The following is a 10,256-nucleotide window of genomic DNA, read 5'->3' as shown; positions in this document are numbered from 1 at the left end:
CCCTTTAGTCCAAACCCCTCACTTTACAGATAAGAAAACTGAGGCCCAAGGAGGTTGAGTCACTTGACCAAAATCATACAACAGTAAGCATCAGAGGAGGGTTTTGAACTTGGATTTTCTGGCCATGCTCTTTCCATTTTGCCATGAACATCTTTCTCTTAAATTGCATTTTGAAATTTACGGTAAGAGGCAACTCTAGCAGAAAAAAAGCCTTTATCAACTTCAAAAATGTTCCTTTTCCCTTTCCACATCCTGCAATTTATCTGAAGTCTCCTTATCAAATTTATTAGCTCCTTGGAACGACAGTGCAGACATGCTTCTGTATAAAAGAGAACAGAAACAGATGGGGAGAGGCCAACAAATACAATAGGTGGTGTTCACACATCCTCTTGCTGTCAAGCATAATTTCAGCTGAGTTTTTGTTCAGGTAATTTTAAGAAAATATCTGAATTGTAGCTTTATCTACTTCTCAGGGTAACCATTTGAAGAGTGAACAAAGGGGAAACAGTATCATGGTACAGCAGAAAAGGCTTTCGAGTCAGAGGATTCAAATTCTAGCCCTAGGAGATCGAAGATTTGGCCACCAATATGACCTTGGGCAAGCCACCCTCTCTGGGCCTCAACTTCCTCATCTATAAAATGGAAAGTTCAACTAGGTGCTCTCTCAAGTACCTTCAAATCCTAGATTTGTGATTGTAAGACTGAATCCTGAAACAACTTAAATGATCTTAAAAGGTAGGGTTGAAAACAGATCTTGTTTGCTGCATTGTAGCTCTCAACCCAAGGAGTGTATATGTGAGAACCCAGCAGGAATGAGGTAAAAACTTAGCCTGAAAAAACTTTCAATAACCTATCGAGTTTTCCGCAGCCCTCTCACACCTGTCATTCACTACGAAGACAACGCTTTCTACGGCTCTTTGACCAGAGCAGCCAGGTGGCACAGTGGATAGAATGCCAGGCCTGAAGTCAGGAAGACTCATCTTCCTGAGCTCAAATCTGGCCTTACTTACTGGACACTTAACTAGCTGTGTGACCCTGGGCAGGTCACTTAACCCTGTTTGCCTCAGTTTCCTCATCTGTAAAATGACCTGGAGAAGTAAATGGTAAGCTGTTCCAGTATCTTTGCCAGGAAAACCCCAAATGGGGTCACAACTGAACAACAAAAACAACATAGCTCTTTGAAGTTGACATGTGACTTTCCTTACAAGGAGTCTGTGACATGGGTAGTTTAAGGATTACTTTCCTTTGGTGTCACAGGATTTTAGGGCTGCCCAGGACCCTGGAGCTCATTTCTTCATCTGCCTCACTTCATAGATGAGGAAGCAGCTGCTAAGAGGTGAGGTCTGAGGCCACAAAGGACATGAGGTCATAGATTCTGAGCTGGAAGGGACCTTAGACGTCATCTAGTTCAGTGGTATCAAACTCAAATGGAAACAGGGGCCACAAAACCATGCATTAGGATCCCTGTCAGCCTCATGGTGACTTAGAAACCACACATTAGTATTATCTGTGCTTTATCATGTTTTTATTTGGCTAATTCCCAATTATACTTTAATCTAGTCCAGGCCATACTTAGGCCCTGGGCCATGCGTTTGACACCTCCTTTTACAGATGAGGAAACAGAAATTCTAGAAAGGTCAAATGACTTGCCCAAGGTCACAAAGCTAATCAGAGGCATAGCTGGAATATGATGCCAAGTCCTCTGACCCCACATCGCGACACTTTTTCCAATATAGTAAGCGGTAGAGCCGGGAATCAAATCCTGGTCTTCTGACTCCAAGTCTAGTGTTTTTTCTATTTTGCTATGCTATTCCCCTTATCAACCTGAAATCATAAAAGAGCTGAGGGAAGGAAGCTATAGTTTCCATATTTACAAACTCTTAATTTTCCCAAAGCTTGAATTCTTTTAGGACTGAAAAACAGAGAGCTGTGGGAATAGGGATAGAGGAAATCATAAGATTTAAAGCTAGACGGGAACTCTTCTACCAAAGGAGAAACTGAGTCACACAGTGGTGAAGTGACTTGCCCATGGTCGTATAAACTGCAGTAAGCAAGTAAATTGCAGAACCAAGACTCAAGCTCCTGTCCTCTTCCTCACTTCTTGATATCAAACCAAAGGTGTAAGGCCAAAGATGGCTTCTTATGGAGGTGGGTTGGTGCTTTGTCTTCTCCATTTCTCTGTTATCTACTTAAAGAGAATTTCTCAGTGTAGAAGACACTGGTTCACCATGGTTTTGCTCACTTGGAGTTCTTCTTTTTACTAACTTTCCTCCGGGCAAATAGTTTGTCTTGGTTAATGGGACATCTATTTAGCCAGGTAGCTTCCAGTCCTAGCCATCTCACCCCTGCTCATCCTACCCTCTCCTTTTCCCTTCCCTAAGCTGCCCTTTCCTTATAAGTTGAGTACTATAAGGCAGGCTTTTCCTCCAGTGGATTATTTTATATCTTGTTAATAAGTGGTTTAAAAAATGAGGAAATAAAGCAACCGGCTTGCTTTATTCCCTTTGGATTTTTTCTTGTTCGTCTATAGCATTTCCCAGTTTGAGGATCCTTTTCTCTCCTCCTTCCTCTGTAATGGATGGGAAACAGGGAGTTTGCAAAAAGCTCAGGGTCTTGTTTCCTCCTGCTACTCCCACAGAACAGCCACTTTGCACCTATTAGCGCTAACAGAACCAGGATGTGGTGATACTGAGAAATACTACCAAATATTATGGAGGTGTGGTGGATGGCAGGCTGCCAAGGTGACATTTTTATACATACACACACACACACACACACACACACACACACAGAGCCTTTAATCTGCTTGAAAGCAAACCTCAACAAAATTGGCCCCACAGGGAATATTTTTAAGTATAGTTTAAAAAGCACTTATTTCCTTTTGATTCACCAACTGTTTTCATCAATGCAGATGGCCACATGCCCAGTGAATGTACCCACAACCAAACCTGGGAAACCTTCTAATTTAATGGGTTTCCTAAGGACAAAAAGGCACGAAAACAAAGGCATGAGTAGTCAGAAGCTGTCTTCTAGAATAATCAGCTCCACCCTCTGCTTCGGTTTTCATTATCATTGACCTCATTTGATCAGAAGCTTTTCTTTGTTTTTGTCTTGTTCCTCCAGACACCTGATTTCTGCGGTTCTGATCAGCAGGAAAGGACAGCAGGTGAAATGGAAATATAAAGCATGGGGGACTGGAAAGCATCACACAGAGAGGCACTTGGAATCAGGAAGACCTATATTCAAATTCCACCTGTAATATTTAGTAGCTGTGTGAACCTGCCCAGGTCAAAAGTTCCATGTACCTCAAGCACCTCCCTTGTACCTTTCTATCAGATTCTAGGTGGTTTGTAGGCTGAGTTGGTAGAGGGAGTTCACACACCACGAATTTCCCAAACGATGAAATCACAGATCCCTCACTTACCCATATAGGCGTTTTTCTTTCAATAGCCTTCAGCATCCCTAATCCTCCTTAAACTTTCTATGATATCATTCTCTCATGGTTCTCCTACCTCTCAGACTGCTTGTAATCTCCTTTACTAGTTCATCTTCTTCCTACTTGCTAAGTGTGGGTGTTCCCCAAGAGCCTGTTTTCTGCCTTCTTTTCTAATTTCTCACCCTCAGTTATATCATTCTTTCCCATGGCTTTACCTTCTTTGCAGTTGACTCAAAAATCTGTCTAAATTCTCTTCTGAGGTTCAGTTCTGCCATCTCGTTAATTATTTTTTGCTCTGAACTTAACAAACATGAAATAAATGTACATTTACATAAATGGAGTAAAACAGAAAAAAGACAACTAAACAGAATGTTTCTATTATGTACAGCTTGCTTTTCTTTTCACATATAGGATAAATTTTACTTATAGCTTTTGAAATTACCCTTCTTCTCTTTGGGTTTTTTCCTTTTGTTCTCTTCTATGCATTAAAAAAATACTTTAATTCCTTCCTTCCTTCCTTCCCCCTATTGGAAAAAAAATGAAAGAAAAACAAAAGCCCTTGTTACATATGCATAGTTATATAAATATGCATAGTTAAGCAAATCAAATTCCCACATTTGCTATATCTGAAAATATGAGTATTCTGCATCTTCAGGCCATCACCTCTCTTTCAAAAAGTGGGTAGCATGTTTTTTTTAATTACTTTTTTTTTTCAAAAATCTACCTTCCTAGCTGAGTGAAGTGAGCAGAACCAAGAGGACTTTGTACACAATAACAGCCACGTTTTGCGATGACTAATGTTATTAAACTGAACCCTTCTCAGCATTACAAGGATCTAAGACATCTCCAGAGGCCTCAGGATGGAAAATGCTGTCCACATCCAAAGAAAGAACTATGGAAGTCGAATCGCTATCACTTAGTTTTACCTTCTGTTGAGTTTTGTTTCATCTTTCTGATGGTTCCTCCTATTGGTTTTAATTTTTTACTTACAACTTCACTAATGTGAAAATATGTTTAATGGGTATGTAAATGTAAAGCCTATCTCAGATTGTGCACCGTCTTGGGGAGGGTGGAGGGAAGGAAGGGGGAGAAAAATTTTCAACTCAAAAGCATATGGAAGTGATTGTTGATAGATCAAAATAAATTAACAAAATTTTAAAAAAAAATCTACCTTCTTTCCCTCCCACCTCTCCCCATACTTCCCTAGCATCAAGAAAGCAAGAAAACAAAACCTCTGTTACAAATATGTTTAGCCAAGCAAAACAGATTCCCAAATTGGCTATGTTGGGGGAAAAAAATGTATCTCAGTCTGCACTCTGAGTCCATCTCTTCTCTATCAGAAGGCAGATAGTATGTTTCATCTTGACTATTATAATTGGAATTATAGTTGATTATTTTGTGTTGATCAGAATTCCTAAGTCTTTGAAAGTTTTTTGTCTTTACAATATTGCTATTATTGTATAAATTGTTCTGGTTCTGCTCACTTCATTCTTTATCACTTTGTACAAGTTTTCCTATGTTTCGCTGAGCCCATCCCCGTAATCATTTTTTAAAAACAAGGTCTTTTACTGATATTTTATGTTTCTTATATTGCCATTATATCCCAAGTACCTCTTACCTCTTCCCCTCCCAGAGAGCCATCCCATATGACAAATTGTATTTTTTTGGAAAGAAAAAAAAAAAGTCAGCCCAACTAATCAATACATTGGAAAAAGTCCAAGAACTTTTGCCATGTATAATATCTGTGGCATTCCAACCTCCATGAAGGGGTGGATTGAGGCTATTTTCTCATTGTTTCATTCAAGTTCTGCGTGATCTTTATATTTCTGTTACATTTACTTTGGATTTTTTTTTTGGTGTGCTTTTGTTCTTCTCTGCTGACTTAACTCTGCATCAGATCCTACAGATCTTTTTATGCTTCTATGTATTCATTACATACATCATTTCTTACAACATGGTAATATTCCATTCCCTTCATGTACCACAATTTGTTTAGTCATCTCCCAATTGATGGGTGTCTACTTTGTTTCTAGTTTTTAGCTATCACTAAAAAGTTGCTGTAAATATTTTGGAGTATATGGAGACTTTTTTCTTATCAATGCCTTCTTTGGGATATAAGTTCAGTAAAGGAGTCTCAGGTTCAAAGAGTTCAAAGACTTTCGTCACTTTATTTGCATAATTTCAAATTGCTTTCCAAATGGTTCATACAACAATATAGTAGTTTGCCTTCCTTTCCACAACCCCTCCAATATTGGCTATTGCCAGCTTTTGTTATTTTTGTCAATTTGCAGGGTGTGAGGTAAAGCCTTAGAGCTCTTTGGATTTGCATTTCTCTTATTATCTGTGATTTGTGACATTTTTTTCATGTAGATGGGAGTACTTCAAAGTTCTTTTGAGAACTATTTGTTCATATCCTTCAACCATTTCCCTGATTGTTTATATGTCTTAGATGCCAAACCTTTATCAGAGAAATTTGATGCAAAGAATTTTTTCCCCATTTGACCATTTGCCCTTCATTATTTCTTACAGCAGACTTGTATTCCATTACATAAACACATATGTACATATACAGTATGTGTATATATACACATCTATTTATACATTCATGTGTGTGTGTATCTGTACTTGCTAAGCTATTCCCTAATAGATGGGCACCATCTCAGTTTACGGTTCTTTGCCACCACAAAAAGAGCTGCCATGAATATTTTTGTACCTATTCATCTGAAGATGTGGGTCTAGAGTTTGGAAGAGTGACTAAGGACATAGATTGAGTTTTGCTTTTAAAGCTCTTCACAACCTGGCCCCAAGCTACCTTCCCCTCTTCACTGGATATTACTCCTCATCCTGTACTCCTCGTGGCCTTCTGTCTTCACACATGACACTCCGTCTCCCACCTCCATCTCTTTGCATGTGCTGTGTCCCCCATGCCTGGAATGTAGTTACTCCTCATCTTTGCCTTATAGAGTCACTCTCTTCCTTCAATACTCAGCTCAAGCATCACCCTTCTTCATGAAACCTTTCCTCATCCTCCCAGCTATGAATGCCCTCACTTTCAAACTACCTTATGTTTAACTACTCTGTATTCTCTTTATAGTTATCTTGTATATACTTATTTACATACTTGTCACTTTTCTCATTAGAATGTAAACTCCTTGATAGCAAGGATTGGTTTTGGGGTTTTTTTTTTGGCCAGGCAGTGGGGTTAAGTGACTTGCCCAGGGTCACGCAGCTAGTAAGTGTTATGTGTCTGAGGTCAGATTTGAACTCAGTTCCTCCTGAATCCAGGGCCGGTGCTCTTTCCACTGCGCCACCTCACTGCCCCTAGGATTGTTTTATTCTTTCTATTAATATTTCCAGCACCTACCTTGTACATAGTAGGTGCTTAATAAATGCTCATTGAGTGAGTGAAAGCTGCTCACACAGCGGTAATATTTAAAGCCTGGGAATAAAGAAGATTACCAAAGGCCAAAGTTGAGAGAGACAAAAGAAAGAGAGCCAAAGACAAAACCTTAGTAAATACCCTCTTAAAAGAACAAGAAGAAGATGGAAAGCCATGGAAGGAAAAGCTAGAGCAGGGGTTCTTAATGTGATGTCCACGCATTCACAAGGGATCCATAAATAGATTTTAGGAGGTCACTCCAAGTGGATGCTTATACATTTAATCAATTATGCACTTCTGAGAGATTTGGCTTAAAAAAAGAAAGGCGATCTACCCCACATTTTAGAAACCATCCTCTATGCTTTGCCCCTCTGTCTTGCTGTTCCTATATTGCCAGTCCTCACCCTGAGCCACCCCACACATCTGACACCTTTTCTACTCTCTAGTGGATAAAAGCATTTTCCAGACAAGAGAAAGGAGTGTGAAGGCACAGAGATGGGATGTTGTGTATAAGGAATGTAGAGAGTCAGGTTTGATGAGCCAAGAGTGTGCTCAAAGGGGAATAACATGTAACAGGGCTTCTGACACCTTCCTATCCCCTCCCCCACCATCTATCACTATGAAGTACTTTTTAATCTGGTGGCACTGGATGTTCCATGGACAAGACGCTCCACCTTTCCACTCCAGGCATTTTCACTGGCTGTCCCCTATGCCTAGAAGGCTCTCCCTCCCCATTTCTGTCTCCTGAGCCTTTCCCAATCTCTTAATTCTAGTGCCTTCCCTCTGTTGATTATTTCCTATGTTTCCATGGAGTTGTTCAAATGTCGTGTCCTCCATTAGATTGGGAGCTCCTCTGGGCAGGGACATTGTCTTTTGCTTTTCTTTGTATCCTCAATGTTTACTGCTCCTGGAACGTAGAAGGCACTGCTGACTAAGGCTTGGAAAGTTGTCCGAGAATAGGTTACATAGGGTTTTAAGTGCCAGACAGAAAGGAATTTATATTTTATTTTAGAAATAATAGGGGACCACTGAAATTTATTAGTTAGGAAATTGTCGTTTAGAAAAACATTTTGGCAGCTAAGTGGAGGATGGTTTGACATAGGGGGAAATAGATGGGGGGGGCTGGGAGGCTAATTAAGAAGCTACTTCAATTTTTCAGGAGAAATAGGGTAACCTGAAGATAGAGCTGGCAAGATTTGGTGACGATTTGGATATATGGGCTGATAGGGAGTAAAAAGTCAAAGATTGGGGGTGGCTAGGTATCACAGTGGATAAAGAACCAGTTCTGGAGTCAGGAGGACCGAGTTCAAATGTGGCCTCAGACAGATAACACTCACTGACTGCATCGCCTCACCAAAAAAAAAAAAAAAAAAAAAAGAAAAAGAAAAAAGTCAAAGATAGAGGTTGCAAACCTTGGTGACTAGAAGGATGGTGGTGCCTTTGATAAAAATAGAGAAGTTTACAAGAGGAGGAGTATAGAGTTTTCTTTTGCCCATGTTAAATTTGAGGTGCTTCTGAGGCATCGAATTCTTTTTATGTTTTTTAAAATAAAATTTTATTTTTTCCCAATTACATATAAAGACAATTTTTAATATTCATTAAAAAATTTTGAATTCCGAATCTTCTCCCTCCCTCCTCCTCTCCACCCTCCCTGAGACAATAAGCAGTTTGATATAGGTTATACAAGTGCAATCATGCAAAATATATTTCCATATTAGTCATTTTGTGAAAGAAGACAGACCAAAAAAAGGTGAAAAATAATATGCTTTGATCTGCATTCAGACTTCATCAGTTCTTTCTGTGGAGGTGGATAGGATAGCATTTTTCATCATGAATCCTTTGGAATTATTTTGGATCATTGTATTGCTGAGAAGAGCCAAGTCATTCATGAGACTCCTGGTTTTACTGTAAATGTCCAGTAGGTAATGTAGGACTGGAGCTCAGGACAGAGACTAGGGCTACATACACACATCTGATAGTGATCAGCACAGAAATTGTAATTAAGCCTTTGTGAGCCGCTAAGCTCACCAAAAGGGTGAGTGTAGGCAGAGAACAGAAGGAGGCCCAGCACAGAACCTAGGGTTGGAAGTTAGGCTTGGAAGACAATTCCATAAAGGAGACTAAGAAGGAACAAATCAAATAGGAGAATGAGAACTGGCAGTAGCATTTAAATAAAAAAGAAATTCTAGAGAAGACAGAATATTCAGAAGGAGAGGGTGGGCAAGAGTCAAATGCTGTAGAAAGATCTAGAAGGTAGAAGACTGAGAAAAGGCTATTCGATGTGGAAATTAAAAGATCATTGGTAACTTTGAAGAATGTAGATTTTGCCCAGGGGTGTGCTGGTAAACATTTAACAACCAGCTCTCTGAAAGGCAAGGCATATTTTTATGTTAAATCAGTATTAACATTTTCTCCATTTGCTCTCAAGTCTAGACAGTTCACAAAACAATGAATCAAGCCCTGATTTGTAGATTTCTGTGGTATAAATGCTCACACAGAAAATTTAACACGTTTCTCAGTAGCTGATATTAGCAAGAATCCAGCACTCTCCCTGGACACTGTTTCTTCATGAAATCTTTCAGAGTGTTTCCACAATTGTTCTGCCTCCACTATGAACTTCTTCGGTCCAAAACTTGGTTCAGGCTGGCTGCTATTCTCCCTTGGAGGAGATGACTGGCTCAGAGAAAAGTATAAAAAAAAGATGTCTAGAAAAAGAGCTTTAAGAATATGTAAGTAGCAGCTTTTTGGTCGGTTCTCCACCAGACAGAGCAGAGAAGCTTCCTGCTGTAAGACCTTGCTGCCGCTATTTTTCTGGGTACACTGCTGAGACCTCACCATGTCTTCCCACAAGACTTTGAGAACCAAGAGGTTTCTTGCAAAGAAGCAGAAGCAAAATCATCCGATTCCTCAGTGGATTTGCATGAAAACTGGCAATAAGATCAGGCAAAACTCCAAGAGGAGACACTGGAGAAGAGCCAAGCTGGGCTTAGAAAGAACTGCTACCATGGTGGCTTAGATTTCTTTTTCCTTGTCCAAAACACCTCACCATGCCACCGCCCTGATTTTGGACATTCCAAAGGTGCAGACATAAAGAAACTTATTTAAAAAAAAAGAGGCTCAGATTCTTAAGATCTGGCCTGCTTGCATTAGCAACACAAATGCTTGAATTTCTTAAGAGTCTGGGCAATATGGTAGATTCTTTAAACCTCACCCCACCCCCCATCGATGTTCTAATAAATCTTGTCTTTGTCTGGAAAAAAAAGAATACATATATAGGGAAAGAACACCAACAGCTGAAAAGACCAATCCTGTAGGGGATGATTTCTGAGCTTGGAGAACGATAGCAATCCTAGAAAGTGAAGATGAGGAGGGGATACATGCCAGGCATGAGGGAAGGCTTGAGCAGATGAACAGAGGCAGCTGTTGGTTCATCAAACTCAA

General features: G+C 39.8%; 1 protein-coding gene across 1 annotated transcript; it reads left to right on the top strand.

Moving 5' to 3' along the window:
- The first annotated feature begins 9,651 nt into the window (after positions 1-9,651).
- Positions 9,652-9,831, top strand: LOC110207097 (large ribosomal subunit protein eL39-like). Its single transcript, XM_078146148.1, has one exon. It carries the CDS (start codon positions 9,652-9,654, stop codon positions 9,829-9,831), a length of 180 nt encoding a protein of 59 aa, XP_078002274.1.
- Positions 9,832-10,256: the final 425 nt, after the last annotated feature.

This window comes from Phascolarctos cinereus, unplaced genomic scaffold, assembly GCF_003287225.1.
Source record: "Phascolarctos cinereus isolate Bilbo 61053 unplaced genomic scaffold, phaCin_HiC Scaffold_726;HRSCAF=1367, whole genome shotgun sequence".
Lineage (NCBI taxonomy): Eukaryota > Metazoa > Chordata > Mammalia > Diprotodontia > Phascolarctidae > Phascolarctos > Phascolarctos cinereus.
Note: the sequence above shows the minus strand (reverse complement) of the source record. Positions and strands in the feature narration are given on the sequence as shown.